This window comes from Rhinolophus sinicus, linkage group LG06 (genome assembly GCF_036562045.2).
Source record: "Rhinolophus sinicus isolate RSC01 linkage group LG06, ASM3656204v1, whole genome shotgun sequence".
Lineage (NCBI taxonomy): Eukaryota > Metazoa > Chordata > Mammalia > Chiroptera > Rhinolophidae > Rhinolophus > Rhinolophus sinicus.
In genome coordinates this window covers 88,421,444-88,440,281 of record NC_133756.1, presented here as the reverse complement: position 1 = coordinate 88,440,281, position 18,838 = coordinate 88,421,444, and the positions used below count along the sequence as shown (strand labels likewise).

At 40.2% G+C, this 18,838-nt stretch overlaps 1 protein-coding gene across 1 annotated transcript in view; it reads left to right on the top strand.

Moving 5' to 3' along the window:
* The first annotated feature begins 266 nt into the window (after positions 1-266).
* POU2AF2 (POU class 2 homeobox associating factor 2) overlaps positions 267-18,838 on the top strand; it is a 41,325-nt gene continuing 22,753 nt past the window's right edge. The window contains exons 1-2 of the mRNA XM_074337067.1: positions 267-339; positions 15,196-15,305. Coding sequence (XP_074193168.1) covers positions 267-339; positions 15,196-15,305 — 183 coding nt within the window. The remainder of the gene's footprint in view (positions 340-15,195; positions 15,306-18,838) is intronic.

Sequence of the window (18,838 nt, the reverse complement as noted above, 5' to 3'; positions counted from 1 at the left end):
CTGTCTTCCCCACTGAACCATGAGCCCCTTAAGAGAATGGATTTTGCAGTTTCCTTGCACACAGTAAGCAATCCACTTGAAGGACTGAAGGAATTTGTATTTCTTACTAGAGGAAAAGTTGGCAGCTTAGAAAAATGAACAGTCAGATACACAAATCTTATGAGTTCTTTCTTATTTTATGGATTCTATGATGCATATGTTTTCACATTTCAGCATCTCTGAAATTCGCGTGGCACCACGCGATCCCTGATATACAAGCAGTACTTATGGCTAGTCAGTCATCGCTGCCTGTGTCACTGCAACTTGGTGATAGCCGTGCATGCTGCCACTTCAATGGAGGTATGTGTAAGATGACCACAGAATTTGATCTTCCAAACTGAGACTCTTCTGAAAGTGAAAGAGCACACTAACCGGAGGGATGCCATGACAAGAGTAAATGGGGACATTCCCATGGAAACATGGACAGAGGGTCACCTTAAGGGCACAAATTGTCAGCACCATGTATGTTAGATTTAAATGTCATTCAAAATGTCTTCTAATAGAGTACACTGTGATAAGTATTAAAGTTAAAAAACTGCATGTCCACAAAAAACACAGAAACAGCAATGGGACATACATTTTATATTACTAAAACAAATACTCATTTTTGGAGAAATGACCACAATTCCATGTTTTCTTACACAGCAAAAACTAAGTAAAGTAGATACCTCAAGTCCACAAAGGAGTGTTACATTTTGGGATGGAAAACACATTGCAAAAGCATGTTTTAATAAATATATTTAAATGCTAAACATTGCAGCTAAAGGCAGGAAAAATCATCACATCTTTCAAATTTGATGTAAGAGATTTCAAAGCCACGAGAGGCTCTGTGATCAATTCATATATCAAAACTATTGGCACTGATAGTTTAAATGGCAGCTTTTGCTTTCCTTCTCAGTGACAACACAAAGTCAGGCTGTGTCTTATAATTAAAGCACCTTAGATTCAAAGAGATATGATACTTTGTCCAGATAAATGCAAAAATCTTCCTCATCATGACAGACCAGCTGCTTGTCGGGGCAGTTTGTCAAGTCCCCTCAGCGCCCCCTGCAGATGTGCTCAGGCCACGCTTCAGGCCCAGCTCCTGCCAGAAAGCAAGAATCCCTGAGTGGCCTTACCTACCTCTTGCACTTAATAAATGTGAAATAAAATCCTCATTCAAATAAAACCTACTGAGTCCACTTCTTGACATATATAGTCAAGCTCTCCACTTCAATTGCCACGTTCAAGATACCTACATATATGGGAACCTCATGATTGTAAAATCCTGGCATTTTTGCTAAACATGGTTAGGAAGAGGGTTTATTTTCATCCCTTCTGTCAGTGCTTATTCCCCTCCCTACACCATAGTTAAGGGACTCAGAGGCAGGCTCTTTCACCAAAGAGAAAGGTATGAGAGTCGGGGGTGGGAATGGGCAGGCATTCACCTTCTATACCACTATACCTGCTCTCTCAGATTTTTCCTAAATCCCTGAAATTCCCTCTAATGGATTCTGGGAATGAGCTCAAGGAATTGACTGGTGTCCTTCAGTGTAAAGTTCAGGGTCCAAGAGCCTCCTCAGGCCCTATGCACTGCTCAGCAAAAAAACTCATCTAGCTCCCCTGCCCCCAGAAAGACACTTGGAGCAATCTCATTGCTTCCTGGAAGGGCCTATGGGTGTCCCATATTAAGCGTAACCTGAGAAATAAAATAACTGCTTCCCCAAAGGCTTTTTTAGGCCATATCATTCATCCTTTCCCAGGGCGAGAGGTCAGTCTCCCCCTGAAGCATGCCCTGCTGCCAAAACAGCCCCCCGCCGGCGGGGGAGGGGGCTCTTCCAGACCCCTCTTGTCTGTAAGGCCAATGTGCCTGCAAACAAAATGCCAGGGTGGATTTAACCATTTTTCCAGGAGTGGTGACCTGCTCTGATCCAGCAGGTCTAGGATAGCATTTTTTTCCCATGCGAACTGAGGCATATAGGCTGCCTGAGGTCCAATGCCCCTTCCAGTGGAAACAGTCTATTATCCATATTTTATTCTCCAACTGAGCTCCCACATGCCCAAATGCCAGAATATTTGCAAAACATCTATTTTTGGATTCGAGGGAAAGCTTGCAACCATGAAATTAGCCACCTGTAGAAGAACGGGATGACAAGTGGCCAGGTCACCCTACTACTATAAATGTCAGGCAGGTTCGGTCCTTCAAATGACAAATCAGGTGACTTAGAGTAACACATCTGGCATCTTCCCTGCCCTTCATTGTACCTCAGGCCAGCTATTGGCTCTATTCTCAAGCCATCTTTACACTTACATGGCAAACTCTGGTGGTGAAACCCCTCCTCTCTGCTCAGTCTTCTCAGGATGACTATGCCTCTCCTGCACAGTGAAGCATGAAGCTGATGGAGCAGACCCAGAAACTTTCCATGGGGACAGATGCAGCCACCCCCTCAAGTGCCTGAGCCCCACCAATCTTCACACCTATCCAAGTGTAGGAAGGAAAGAAATATCTGTCTGCACGTGAGAATTCCACCAGGCCCACTGGACATGTGTTTGTTCATGCCTGAAAGGGGGAAAAAAGAAAAAGTGAGAAAGTTCCCTACTCAAACACTTCTGACACCAAATGTGTGGGTTTTCGCACACGAAGCAATTCTCCAGCTCTCAGTGGATGCTGACTGAGTGTCCTCCAATTAAATTAAATTCTGACACTTACTACACAGAGTTAGAGCAGACCCCACAGGTTAAGGGTTCAGTCCCATAAGACTTCCTCCCCATTTCAGACACCAATCACAAGTCCCAGGTTGTCACATGTACTTCTGGTTACCAGCTATAAATTGGGAGTTCCCATGATTCCTTCCTGAGGTTCAATAATTTGCTAAAACTGTTCACCGAACCCAGAGAAAGAGTTCACTTACTATTAACCAATTTATTATAAAAAATACAACTCAGGTATAGTCAAAAAGAAGAGATACACAAAGCAAGGGGTACAGAGCTGCCATGTCCTCTATGAAGGTATTACTTTCCCAGCAAGGTGTGTTCACCAACATTTAAACTTTTGGGCCCTGTAGTTTAGGGATTTTTATTGAGGCTTCTTCATATTAGTATGAGTAATTATTAAGTCAATCTCCAGCGCCTCTCCCCTCCCTGGAGGATGGGTGGTAGAGCAGAAAGTTCCAAGTCTCTAATCATGCGTTTGTCTTTCTGGTGACCAGCTCCCGTCCTGAAGCTGTCCAGGAGCCAGCAAGTGTTGCCTTATTAGAACAAAGACATGCTTGTCATCCAGGAAATTCCAAGGAATTTAGTAGTTCTGTGTCAGGCACTGGAGTCAAAGACCAAATATTAGAAAAACAAAACGCTCTTAGCACCCCTATTGCTCAGGAAAATACAAGGGTATTAGGAGCTCTGTCAAGAACCAAGGGTAGAAACCAAATATATATTTCTTATTTTTGTCACGAGGCTCATTCTTTTCTCCATTTAAGAGGCATCTCACATGTTACTAGCACATTTCTCTTCCATGTCCTAGTAGAATCCGTTCCCTTCTTCTCCTGTACCCTGTAGTAAGGGTGTCCCTGGGTCCCTTTCCACTCTGTAAAAGGAGTAGAACATTTCCCCCAAACCACTAAGCAGCCTTAACTGTTTCCTTCAACTCTTTCTCACACATAGGCCTTGGAAATACTAGAAAGCCTTGGAACAAAGATACAGTGGGGAGGAACAGAGGTGGCTGCCCTGCGTCTCTCACACCTGCCCTCCACACCCTCACCTCCACTGTGTCTAAGCTCAGGAGCTACCCACGCCACACAGCAGGTGCCCAGCCATGGAATGAATAAGGAAGCTGATATAGAAACGTTGTGGTTGGGAGTATCTGAGGGGTGTTCCCGATACGAGATAAAGAACACAAATAGTATTCATGTCTGTGCTCTGTAGATTTATGTTTACTCTATCCAAACCTACCCTTGTTTTCCCCTCCTTCGCAGGCTGCCCCAGACCGTCATCGTACCTCACTGTGACCCAGCAATGCACCGGACTTCACATGTGCAGTGTTTCTGAACTCAACAACAACTGAACAAAACAGATAATACCCATCACCAACATACATCCTTCCAGCAACAACTAGCCACTCAAATCTGCCAAAGACTCTTTTCCTTGGTATAAGAATACAACCTTTTCTGGGATTTTTTTTAAATGTACTTAATTCTATGTAAACAATGCTGGAGTTCCATGCAAATGCAGCAAGTGTACGAGAGGGTTTTTATAGCATGAGCACGTATCTATTGCAAATCAATTTCCCAGCTTGACTACATTTCAGCTCTTACGATGACATTTAACATCTGCAATGCTTCTGCAGGGACATTTCTACATCAAACTTCCTCTAGAAAATCATCATGACTTTGAGTTTTGGGTACAGGACCAGCCTACAGGGTGATGGTTACAAACTCTTCAGTGTTGTGTTCTGATTTTTGAAAGAGAAAGGGGTTATATTTGTAACATTCCTTCATCATAAAAAATGATGCTATACTTCATTTTTTATGTACTGCTGCTCATACCCAGAAACCATTGTTTCTGATGGGTTCTATTGCAGAGTTCAGCATGGCCAGCACTCACTGGGGACCTACTATGTGCACAGCACCATAAACACAGTTAAGTACTGTGGGAATTTAGAGAAAAGGAGAGGGACAATCTGGCTGGGGGTTGGGGGTGGATATGCAAACGAGTGGCCAGAATGGAAAGCCACATGAAATAAGTGTCATTACAGAGATTCAAGCAAGAGGCACTGTTAAATGAGCCAGTGACTCCATCTTGGTGAATATACAAGCAAACTCTGGGGAGTAGATAGCATTTGTACTAAATCTTGAAGACCACTGAGTTATCAGCAAGAGCTAGAACTGGGGCTTCCATGTTTATTAAGAATCACAAGACAAACAAATGAAGAAACGAAAACTCATAGACACAGACCAGAGTTTAGTGGTTACCAGAGAGAGAGGGGGAAGGGGGTGGTAGATGAGGGTAAAGGGGATCGAATACTATATATATAGTGATGGAAGGAGAACTGACTCTGGGTGGCAAACACACAATGTGAGATACAGACGATGTGTTATAGAATTGTACACTTGAAACCTATTCAATTTTACTAACCTTTGTCACCCCAATAAATTTAATTTAAAAAAAAAAGAATCATATGAAGGGGAGGTAGAGGGAGCTTGTTTAAAATGTAGATTACCTGGCATGCTCGCCAGGTATTCTGATTCAGTATATCTAGGATAAATGGCATTTTTTAAGCATTGCAGGTGATTCTGAGGCAGGTGGTCCAGGACCACATTGTGCACTGGCACAGAGGCTGTGTGGAGGGAAGAAATGGTAGACAAGAGGAAAGGTGGGATGGGCCCAGATCACAGAGAGCTTCGAATGCCATGCTGAGGAGGTTGGACTTTATTCTACCAGCAATGGAGAGTCACATCTGTGTTTTAAAATGGTTCTATCCTGCTTGAAATATTTAAAATAGTCCAGCCTCTTTTAAAAGTACAGTGTCTAGAACAATCTACATGTTGGAGGAATATACTAGAGAAATAGTAAGTTCATGGGCCAGCCCAGTGGCTCAGGTGGTTAGAGCACCGAGCTCCTAGCACTGGTGGCAGGCCGTGGGCTGCCGTGGGCTGCTGTGGGCTGCCGTGGGCTGCCAGGAGCGGCCGGTGGCCAGCATGAGTGGTCGGCAGCCTGTGAGCGCTGCCGCAAACAGCTGACTGACTGCCTCGGCCAGGGAAGAGCGCAAGGCTCATAATACCAGCTTGGGCCAGGAAGCTGTGTCCTACACAACTCGACTGAGAAACAAGGGCTTGAACCAGAGTGGGAGCAGGGGGAGGAGGAAGAAGGGGAAAAAATAAAATAAAATAAAGTCAAGGAATTCATTTAAAAAACAGAAAAACATAGTAAGTTCACCTAATGATTTAATATTTTATTTTAATAGAGAGCTATTGGTTGGATGAGTAAGCAGGAATGAATTGGGATGACTGCTAGGGCACCTCTGCTTGAAAAAAAGATACAAATCTCGGAGGCTATAGGATCAGTATAGTTATGCTCTTCCTCTTTCTTCTCCTTTGCTTAAAGAAGTAAAGGAAACAGGTGCTGGAAACTGGGAAATTGAGACAAATTATGTGTCACCCGATTTCTTTTAGAAACGTAGCAACCCTAAGAAGTGTAGTGTATCAGTAAGAGAGGCACAGACACAAATGTCTCAAATTTGACTGTGAGTTAGAGCACCCTAGAAACTCATTTAAACTACAGATATCCTTCCTGATGAGCGGGTCTCAAACCTTTGGCTTCAGGACCCCTTTCTTAAAAATTATCGAGGACCGCAAAGAGCTTTTTTTTAATATGACTTATATCCACATATATTTATATTAAAAATTAAAACTAAGAATTTAAAAATATTATTAATTTCAAATAATAAGCTATTACATGTTGCTATAAATAGCCTTTAATAAAAAATAAGTATGCTTTCCTTATCAAAAAACTTTATCAAGAGGAGTGGCATTTTTTACAATTTTGCAAATGTCCTAAATGCCTGGTTTCATAGAAAACAGCTGGATTCTCATTATCTACTTCTCCATTCAGTCTGTTACTATATCACATGTCATGTAGCCTCTAGAAAGCTCCTCTGTACATTCAAGGGAGAATGAGAGAGAAAAAGGCAATAACCTATAGTTTTATTATGAAATTAGTTTGGACTTCGTAGGATCTGAACCAGTCTCCAGGACCCCTGGGGATCTCCAGAACACGCCCTGAGAACAACTGCTCTCTAAATTCCACGGATCCGACATGTGATTAGGACATGTGATGCAGGGAGCCAGGTTGGAGGACACACTAGATGACACCCATTTGAAACCCTGAAATACCCAGTGTTACACAAATCCACACTGACTCGGAAGACGTCAGTAAGTAACTGTGTAGGATCAGGAGACAGAACCAACATTAGGTTAAGTTAGATTAAGCAATTGTGGATAAAGATGAATGAGGAAAATGTCAGAAAGTACCTAAAATTTGGTTTGTTTAAATTTTGCTTTAGAGGAGTTCACCACGTGACTGTGCATCAAAAAAGGTCCTTTTAAAAAAAACTCAGAATGTTTATTTTAAAATACAGCTATCTGGGCCCTACTTCAAAAGATTTTGTATTAGAATGGGGATAGGGGCTGGACAAAGGGAGTTTTAACCAACTCCACAATGTTTAGGAACCTCTGCTACTGATCATATGTTTAGGTATTGTTACATAATAAAAAGGCTATCCAATTGCATTAAGATGACATTCATTTTGATTTTTATTCCTAAATAAAAATGTCTTCCTGGGATTCCATCTATATCTGAAAGTTGGCTAGCTATTAAAAATCATTCCATAATCTAAATATTACAGGCATTGTACCTTTATTTCCTACTGGGAAATACGGGCTTTTTCATACATTCCATTTTTTAAAACCTAATTCTAAATTAAAGGGATAGAAATACCACTGTTATTCATGAAAAAGAATCAATTCTTTGTTTCCATAATAAACTTTTAAAAGAGTTTGTTCCTAATGGAAACTCATTGTTACTGAATAAAAATCTTCTGCAGGAAAAAAGTACCTTCATATATAATCTACATTGGGGATGCAAATTGTAGAGAAACAGACACCAAAGGATTTGCATTTAATCAAATCTAAAGCAAGTCATTTCAGAAGCATCACTGCCATGCACAGAAGCCTTTCCCATCAGTATCAGGCTGACCTTTCCAGGAGATCAAGGAGAATACGCCATTCACCAGAAACCCTACATTGCCATTAAGAAGGAAATTCAACAGAACCATCCAGTATGGAAAGTGGTGAGTCAATGTCAATTATTAAAATTAGAAAAAAAAAACTTTAATAATCCTAATGTTTATTTTTGATATCACAAAATCATAACATAAAGCAAAGGACAAGGAGAAATATCCTTAACTCTGTCTAGGACATATAAAAATATAAAAACACAGACCAGGGACCAACAATAGAATTCTTGGTAACATTTTCATAATTCTAGTCACATTTAATTACTAATTGTTAGATTTACTTTGCTGCATAGAGTTTCGGTATTTACTTATTCTGAAATATCAACTCTATTGAACATTATTTTTATAAAGTGAGGACTTGGATATTAAAGCATTCTTTTTCAGTATAGTGAACTTTTACGTTAAATGTAACAACTTTTAGTTAACCTTCAATTTTAAGAAAAGTGCAGAAGAAGAATTCACATTTATGTAGAACCTGAAACAGCTTTTATTCATGCATCTTGCTTTAGGCTCTTAGGCTAAAAATGAAGGACTTTCCACATACAGAAGATAAGGAAGAGCTTGAGCCACTGCTTCATGAATTCAAACTATAGATCTTTCTCAGTTTGTTCACTCTGAAGATACAAATGTTAGTGTCAACATAGAATTTGTTTAGGAACAGATCTGAGATTAGAAAGTTAGCATTTTAAATGTGAATAAATAATGACAGGAGAAATATTTCAAAATGTGTTGTAAAATACCTTAAAAGAAAAAACAATATTTTTTAAAACATCACAGCTTTTCAAAGTCTGATCTCAAAAAACAAGAAGATAGCAAGAGCCATAAATGCATCTACGTTCTGCAGCATGGAATTGGTTATTGACAGAAATACTAAGGTTTGGGATCCTGCTATGAGGCTTAAAAGGTGGAAGAAAAGGTTCGCTGTGGATGCCTGCTGTATTGGCAAACCAAACTTCTACAAAATCCTAACAGCTTAACTAATTTGGCCTCACTCCTTTAAAAGTTTCAGTCTTTATTCCAGTTGAGGTTTCATAAGTGGTGTACATTGTTTTCTGCTTAATAATTAATATTTTGAACATTTCAAGATTGGTAGCTGAACTTGCCTTTCCTTGTATTCTCATGGAAGTTTCCCATAATAAAATTAATGTGATATCATTTCCCCAAATCAGAAGTGGAACCACAAATGCTGAGCCTCTAGAGGCGGGGGACCTATATCAGATTCCTCAGTGGGTATCTGCCTCCTCTGGTTGAGGGGACTCTGATCCTCAGCAAGGCATGCTGAACTGGGTTAGTGGCGTGAGGAGCTGGGCACCCACAGAGCCGAGCCACATGGCACACCAACACCCTGCATTGCCACTGGGCTGTTCAGAACTCATTCTTAGCACTTCCCTGACCCGCAGAAATAGAACCAGCATGGACACCATCCACCAATAAGCCGTCATTCGGGATTTTTATTCTGCTCTGTCTTCAGTAGTAGTGTGCTTATATTCTGTACCTTGAGGGTCTACGATTCAGAGATACATCACCTATTATCTTAATTCTGCCATTGTCTAATGATGTAATTCAAAATACGAATTGTTCTTTTCTCAATTTACAGCATGGTTTTTTGCTGTATTTTGTTGTTGTTGTTTTGAACTACCGCTTTATTTCCATGTAACAAAAACCTGTTTAGAGACTCTAAACAGAATTTAAAAGCAAAAAAAAAAAACGTATTCCAAAGAATAGAATGTCATCAAAAAATAAAATAAGAAGGTGCTTCAAATTCCACAAATGTATTTGATATTTAATAACTAAGAGCAGTTTAGGAATTACCTGTATTTTAAATATTCAATTTCAGAACATAGAGTTTGATTTGATGCAGAAAATGTTTACTTTTCAAAAACAATATGAAAGCAACAGCACCATTTACTTTACTAGGGGCCAAATTCAGCAAAGTAAACAGGAAGAATAAGGAGAGGATGTGACTGAGACAATTTGCTGAATATATATATATATATATATATATATATATACAGTCATAATACTATAGTACAATTTTTTTTTTCCAAATTCTAAAGGTTAAATTGATTCTTATTAATAAATTTGCTTGTATTTTCTCTCCGGAAACACATGTCTTTGTTTTCTCAACAACTGATCTGAATGCAAGTTTGTATCTAGAGCATTTGAATAAAAACTCTTCACCCTCTCCTGGTTTATGCAGGTGTGCAGTCTTTAAATAGACACAATGCACAGGGAAAACAATGTTTGGGAGAAGGAATACTGGTAACATTTTAAAACTCTAAACATCACTCCTCTCCAAAAAAGGAGGGCAGGGTAGGTTAAGGCACTGTCAGAATTCTCAAAAACATGAAGAATATTATAGATGACCATTTAAAGAATTTGTACTGTGTTCCATTGTTTAGTTACAATTTATTTTAATTCACCTTATGTGCTATGTAAACTGTTGGTATTTTCTCTTTTGTACCACAGCTTCAGAACATGGTTTATCCCCACTGCCCCTGTTTACTCACCACCAGAGAAAAGGTTTCATCCCCACCTCTTGTGAAATTGCTCTCCCACTTTTAAAAAAGATTTGTACCTTTCCAAACCTTATAGTTTTCTGGGCCTTCATTTTCCTTAGCTTCTCTGAGGCATTTTATTTACTTCAGAAGTATTTATTAAACACCTACTAGGTGTCAGCTACTTGACACCACGGGTTATTCCTCTTTCTCTATACTCCCTCTTTCTTTCATTTCCCTGATACTACCACTCTGGTACGTTACCTGCCTACATTTCTGACCTCTCCTCCCCCTTGCCCCCCTCAACCTTCCCTGTCCCCTGCCTTCCTCTGAGCATCAGAACTGTAGCATTTTCCTGAGACTCAGTGCTTGGATTTCTACTCTTCTTTTGATACAAAGTCTTCCTTGGAGAACTTGATTTTTTCATAGCTTTGATTACCATAGTTTTAGAGCTATTTCGCAGATGTACAATTAAGCCACCACAATCACACTAGTTCCTTACCCTTTCTACATGTACCTTGCTCCTTCCTGCCTCTGCTTTTGCTCATGCCATGCCTGATGTCTGCAATACCTTTCTCCCTCCTCTTAACCCAGCCACATCCTTCTAAGTCCAACCTAAGTCCCATCCCTTCCCACAAAACGTCCATCAACAATTCAAAGTGTACTCTTCCCCTCCTGTACTCTTTCACATGTGAATGTCTTATTTCTCTCACTAAAATAGGATCTCTTTGAGTACATCTGTTATGTGTTCTAAACTTATTTTGCATCCCCTGTGGCATATATAGCCCCAAACTTTGCACTAAGTTGGTGCCAACTAGTACGTAAGACTGATTGTTTTATGACAAAACTTCAGAAGTGTTGATCTGGTTATTTGCCATCTCATGAACTTTATCCCTCTATTTATCACCATGTGGTTATTTGTTAAACTTATTTAGAAAAGATGTATTTCCTCTAGGCTTTTTGGCATACACATAAAGCATAAATAGGCATTCAAATTGAAATCATCAATTAAAAAGCCCTTCCGAAAAATAGTGAAACCAAGACTGCCATCACACAACAGATCCAGCATGAACCTCTTCAACTCCCACCCTTTTCTCCTTCTCATTCCTAAGTCCACAGCCAGCATCAACCAGTCAGATGTTCCCCTTTTTGCTCAGCCAGGGTTGCCTAGGCTAGACTTGGCCCCCACCTCCACAGAAACCATATACAGTCCTTACTCTTTTGTATACCTGTTGTTCTGAAACTTCAGAGAACATCAGTCTCCTGGAGGGCTTATTAAAATACAGATTGCTGGGCCCCCACACCTAAGCTTCTGACTCAGTACATCTGGAGGAGGACCTGAGAATCTGCATGTCTAAGTTTCTAGCTGCTGCTGCTGGTCCAGAGATCAGATTTCAAGGACCACTGTTGTGTATTCTCCCTTTGACTTGTCTATCTGGCTTTGTCCCCTGCCGTGTTCTGACATTTTGTACTTGAGTCACTCTCCTACACCAAGCTATTTCTAGGGGCACTAGAAGTGTCTTAGTCACTCGGCTTTCCACCCGGTCGCCACTCTCCCCTGGTCTTCTTTATTCCAGTTTCAGTGGCTGAGAGCCAATTTGTCCCTTGATCCCAGTTTCTTGCTTCCTTTTTAAAACATACTTCCACCATTTTCTCCCTCTTTGCTAAATCTTTAGTCCCTTCCTCTGTCCTCTTTTAATATCCTCAAATTTAAATATCCTCAAATTTAAATACCCTCAAATATCTACCCATAGGTAGATATAAAAACATAAGCAAACCTCTCCTTGACCATGGAGTTCTCTCCAATTATCATCCAACCTCCTGCTTCCCTTTCTCATTCAAACGTCAATAAGAAGTAGTTTCTTTCCCTGTCTCCACCTTTTCCCTTGACATTATTACCTGTAAGGGGAGAGTATTGGGAGAGGAGATCAGACATATGGAACAAGATGCTAGCTACCCAACACGTCCAAAATTGCCACTGCTGAAGTCTAACACCAACACTGAATTGAAAGTATTGGATGCTTTGCTGTCTTCATCTCCCTGGATCATTCTGCTGCATTTCATACTTTTTCCTTCTTTCTTGAAATCTCTGCCCCTGAATTCTGTGATGCCTTATTTCTCTGGTTTTTCCTGGTTCTTCTCCAACCATTTCCTTCTTCTTCTTCAGAGGTCCTCTCTTCCTCTGACAACTCTTCAAGTGGGGATGTTCCCCAGGCTTCCATCTTTAGCCATTGAGTCCAGAGCTTTCAACCAGTGTGTCAGGAATTGGCGTTGTAGCAGTTCTCAAGATATTGATTCTCACAGCCCTTGGGAGTAGCATGGCCTGTTTATTCCAATGTGCCAGACACATTGTCTCTATGTGTGCCATCATGGGCCTCTACCTTTCAAACTGTTCCCAAGAAATTTCGTTCATTCTCTTTCTTGGTTTCATTACCATCAACATCCTGGCTCTGGACCTTATGTGTTCCAGACTAACCCCGTGGTGGAAACTTGAGAATCACCCTTGAATCTTCCCTCTCCTTTCCCTCCCACATCTAAATAATTTCCAAATCTGTCTGCTCCTCGCTCTATTTATCACTACTCTTGCTGGAATTACTCTAGAATCCCTGCAGTTTTGTGATTCTTAAGTCCACCCCCTTCACACAGAAGCCGGAAAAGTCTATCTAAAATGCAAGTCTAACTTCACTATGCCCATGCTTAAAAGCCTTCAATGGCTCAGTACTGATAGCATGAAGTCCAAACGCCTTTGCACACAAGAAACTTCATGACTGAGCCCTATCCACTTCGTTTCCACAGGCTCACTTCCTACCACTACCTCCTTCACACTCCTCTTTCTACTTTTGCTCTCTATGCCTGAATGCTCTTGCCCATTTTGCCACCACCACACACCCTTACCTCAGTTCAGGTGTCACCTTGACATCCTTAACTCCCTCCCACCCTCACAAGGCATTGACACTTTCTGTGTTTTTCCGAATATCCTAGTCATATTTCTCTTGTACTTAGCACATTTGCATTATAATTATTTTGTAAGTATTTCTCTCCTCCCACCCAACAGCACACAATGCCTGATACAGAAAATACTCAGTAAATAATTGGTGAATAGCTTAGGCTTTCCTAAGAGAGAAGACATCACACACAATTCTAGGAACACTGATTCCTTTGGAACAAACATAAGGTCATTAAGCTTCAAATCTGAGACTGATTTGAAAGAAGTACTTCAAGTCTCTTTAATTAAAAGATATATAGACCAAATCCTGTCAAAATTAGACCCAAAGGACCATTCAAATAACTTTATTTTGCTGAAATCAGATTGTGTGTGGCTTTATTTGAATTAAATAATACATTGTCTTGGAACCTAGATATTTTTTTTCCTTCATTTTGTACAGGCATTTTGTGTGAACTTGGTAGTTTTCAAAGCATTTTCCCGTACATATCTTATAAAACTCTGAAGTCAGCTATGAGGTGATTATCATACCTGCTTTACAGATGAAGAAAACGGGGCTGAGGATCGTGATTTTCCAAAATCAGTGACTAATGCATGGTTGTGTAGTACCGACTCCCAGGCCAACAGCCTTTTGTATTCAACGCATCACTCTGTCTGTGGTTTGGGTTTGGTTTCTTCTTTTCATTCTCTTTGTAATGAGATTTGACTCCTAAATCAAATATATCCCAGACTATCTACAAATTCAACTAGAGAATATTTTTGGTTATATACTTAATGCATATATATGCATATGTTAGTATGTTCCGCCACACAAACTGATGCTGAATTCTGTGCCAGCTGAAATGTCTGGTACGCCAGCAACACTTCAATGAATTAAAACCATCCAACCTTCCACAGAACAACAATTTCAGAGTTAGAAAATATCTTATAATTTCTCTAGTTCAACTACTAATTCAGTGCTTAAATACTTTCTATAATAATCCAAACAAAAAGTTCTCCTGTCTTTGCTGGATCATCCTTAGTGACAAGGAACTCACTCTCCATAGAAGCAATGTTGCCAATTTCAGAACCTTGAGGAAACATAGTCTGTTATCTCTCTGTCATTTCCTCAGGGTAAAAATGGCAATTTTTTGTGGTCATTAGAGCTACAATTAGACCTACGTCTGGATCTCAGCTACTAAGTCACCTGACAAGTAGCTGTGAGAGCTTGGCAAAATAACTTAGCCCCCAACATCAGTTTCTTCATCTGTAAAATGGATCAAATGAAATAATACATGTAAATTGTCAAGCCCTATAATATGTTCAATAAGTATATGTGGTAAGTGCTTAATAAATATTTGTTAAAGAAATGAATGACTCTTCCCTTATCCTTGCCTAGTTTCAACTCAGCAACTCCTCATGTTGAATCACTGTATTTTTTAAAATAAAAAATACATAAATTAGTACAGTAAACAGAAACAAATGACTTTCTTCTTAGGAACATAATCTTCTTAAAACAGTCCCATTGACCTGCTCACCACTTCAGGTAGAAATACTATGCAGCAGGAATACTGTCTCTCTGTAACCTGAATCATGCAAATCTAACTTTGCATCATGTAGTAAGAAGCATGATTTTCAATTGTGTCCAATCCCTGATCTTGTGATAGAAGCATAAATTTTAAGTATTCCTGAAGTAAATCTTGACAAACCAGAGTACCAAAAAAAGAGGACATTTTGAAGAGCTGTTGTGTAGAAGACGGAGTAGTGTTTCACTTACGCAGAGCTTGGATGAGTTTCTGCCAAGGCCCAGGATGGGACTGAATGACCTCTACTGAAGTCACTTCAAATTCAAGTCTATCATTCTAATGAGAAAATAGCATCATAATTGTCAGCCCTGCATACTTTCCTCCAGAGGTTACCCTAATCACTCCATCTGCATTTGATTGTTACTATTCCATCTGCTTCAGTCCCAGGAGACTACAGCAAACGAGTGTATCAAGGTGTGCGAGTGAAGCACACAGTCAAAGACCTACTGGCAGAAAAGCGATCCAGGCAGACAAGCAACTCAAGATTTAATGTAAGTCTCAATTTAATACAGTCTGTAGTCTTTGGGGCTTTAAGTCCTCTATTAAGGTTAGTTCTCCCCTCTCTCTTTATCTACACACCAATTTCTCACCTCTTGAGTCTGGTATTCTCGATCACAAAGCCCTCCTTCAACTGGCACAAACAATAGAATTACTATTATTAACACTATGGCACATCTGTCAAGCCACAAGCAAACATTCCAAGATCTCTACTAAGAACTTACTGGCTGGCAATAGTAGCAATGAAAGAATAATGTGTCCTTTTTCATTTCCCCCAGTCAGGAATTAACAAAGGCTCAGTTGGTGGAAATAATGCTGGCCTTCATCCACGTTATTCTAAACCTGATAAGAGAACTTAGAAAAATCCTCTCTGTAAAATGCAAAGTCAGATAGTAAAGTCCTAGTAGGAGATGTCTTAAATCTAAAACATCTATCTGCCATCCATGTCTTCATCAATAGCACCATTCTATGCCTAAAACATTTATGTACCTGCACAAAATGATTCTAGAATAGAAATAGCAATTGTCTGTCAAAGATGGGTATCTAATCAGTTTTCTATTAGGTAAAATATAACAATCATTATTCTATTAGGTAAAACATAACAACATGAATGTCAGGCATCTGTCCTGCTGGGTGCAGGACCTGAGAGCAGAAGGCCAGGAATATCTGAGACAACCATGTACAGTACCTCGAATTCCTAATGTGTCTGCTCAGTGGGTGCTGGGTCTCCCAGTGTGTCTGCTCAGAAATTTGGCACCACGGTCAATGCTGTTCTCAAATCAAACTTGTAGAATTTATTTCAAGTGAACAACCCCAGATTCGATTCCTCCCATCCAACAACACCTTTTCTGTACATTTGCTGCCTCCCTTTCTTTTAAACCATCTCCTCTCTTCTAGTGCAACAAATGGAGCTTAGCTGATAAAGAGAAATCTAAGTAATTGGCTCCTTGTCTGCTCCTAGTGCAGTGTTTCTCATAGTGTCTGCTCAGAATCATCAGTGTGTGTTAAAAATATCCAAACCAATCTAGCTGAGAGAGAGAGCGCGCGAGCTAGAGAGAGAGAGAGGGAGAGAGAGAATTCAGAGTCTTCTTTCAATGAACCACAGCTTCATGGAAGTAATGTGAATTGCTTGGCTGCCACTATAACTAAAATTGTGAAAACTCCAGGCATGCTGTCAATTAGGAAGACACGAGTCACAATGAGGATAACACCATAAACGAGGAGCAGATACTGTGTCTGCCTGATGTGCGTGAGGATATAACTCACTCCTTGGAGTGTCATCAATGCCTGTATGCAAATGATAAGGCCCTATACCCGACAGAGTTACATAAAAATACAAGAAGGTATATATCCAAATGGTAGATATAAATATAGTTTTCTTTAAAACATTGCCTAACATAACTTCTTGTTCAAGATCTGTGACTATCACATAGTGTGTTTTCTTCATTTTTGATAAGTTTTTACTTTTAAAGAGCTACAACAACATAAGCATAATTAATAATAAGCCACATTATTTGATTTAATTTTAACATGCAGCTTCCTGGTCCCTGTCCCATGTCTATTAACACAGTTTTTGGGCTGGATCCAAGGAATGGCCATTGGTAACAAGCTCCTTTAAGGTGATTCTTTGCCATGGAGCAAAGAGCAAAGCATCCAATCCTCACACACCACAGCCAAGGCTCTTATCGCTCCCCAGATATGAATTTATTGAGTATTTCTACTGGCCCCGTGACACTGAAAGCACTAGACTGAATGCTAAAGACAAAAGACCAGCCAGCATGGCCGTGTGATATGAAGTCTGTATGATATGAAGTCTGTAATGCTATTTACATAAGGACAATTTAAAGTGCACTTCCTTCTGTGTTATCTCATTTGATAAACACACTAATCCTGTGAGACTGATATTTATGGCGTTTCCCATTTAACAGATTAAAAAGTTGAGAACAAAAGAAAGGAAGTGATTGTTTTCGAGCTGCATAGTTAGCAAGTGACAGGTTTTCTGATTTCTAATTCCATATTCCTTTTAAAAGGAAAGATCAATGTGGGCTAGAGTGGAAAAATCTCAGATCCATGCTTCTGTCTTCATTTGAGCTGCCATAACAAACTACCACGAACTGGATAGCTTACACTTCTCACAGTTCTGGAGGCTGGAAGTCTAGATCAGGGTGGCAGTATGGTCATATTCTGGTGAAGACCCTCTTCCAGGCTGCAGACTTCTTGTTGCGTCCTCACATGGTGGGAGGGCCTAGGGAGCTCTCTAGTGTCTCTTCTATAAAAGCATTACTCCCATTCATGAGGGCTTTGCCTTCATGATCTAATCACCTCCCAAAGTCCCCACCTCCTAATACCATCTCGTTGGGCATTAGCATTTCAACATATGAATTGGGGGGGGGGGGGATACAAACATTCAGATCATAGCACATGCAAACAAAGAAAATCAAAACATAAGAAAATATATTATGTAGAAAGAACTTCTAGTGCTAGAAATGTGCAAACCAGCTCTGACTATGGCACTTATCCTCAGGCATCAGGTGCGTCGGCCGTATGAACTTAGCCTTAACCTCATGTTCACATACATTATCCAATGTATAAACGCTGGTATCTTACTCTCATCCTCACTTCAATGACCTTTTAAATTTGGGTAATTAAATGCATATAAACTCGAAGTGTGGTTATTTGGACTTTTAGGTATCTCCAAGAATTGACTTGACTGCCTACCTGCTTATGTTTTACCTACTCAACCACTATTCTAGAATACCTGTATATTCCAAGAAGGATAGCATATTCATTAATCATCTACTCTTAATGACCTATTTCTGGGCCTGTTGCAAATGCAACCCAATGAGCAGGAATCCTGGAGACTTACATTACTGGCAGGCACTTTGGGGGGGCTCTAATTGCAAGGGTAATACTGAGACTACCTCTTATTCTTTATACCAATGCACTAGGTGACAATGAGTCAGATATCTCAGATCATTTCTTAAAAGCTATCCTTAGATGTTTTCAAAATTTGCTACTGACAACATAGACAATAACCAGTCAAAGGCTAACGTGAGGAGATTGGAAGCCCTACCATGCAGTTTCACCTTACATATTGTGCTAGGCCAGAAAAATGAACCTCCCAACATCCTATGTCAGATCCCTGGACCCTCTGAATGTTGCCTTATGCGGCAAAATTTGTGATAAAGTTAAGAATCTTGAAAGGAGACACTTACCCTGGATTATCCGGGTGGGTCCCAAATGTAATCGTTTGAGAGACACACATACAGAGGTGAAGACACACAAAAGAGGAAGAGACAATATGATGACAGAGGCAGAGGTTGGAGTCAGGCAGCCCCAAGTCAAGGAATGTAGACAGCCACCAAAATCTGAAAGAGGAAAGGAATGTGTTCTCCCCCGGAGTCCCACAGGGAGCACAGCCCTTCCAACACCTTGATTTGGATTTCTGGCTTCCAGGTCCGTGGAAAATAAATTTTGGTCCTTTTAAGCCACCTTTTTGTGGTAGTTTGTTACAGCAGCCCTAGGA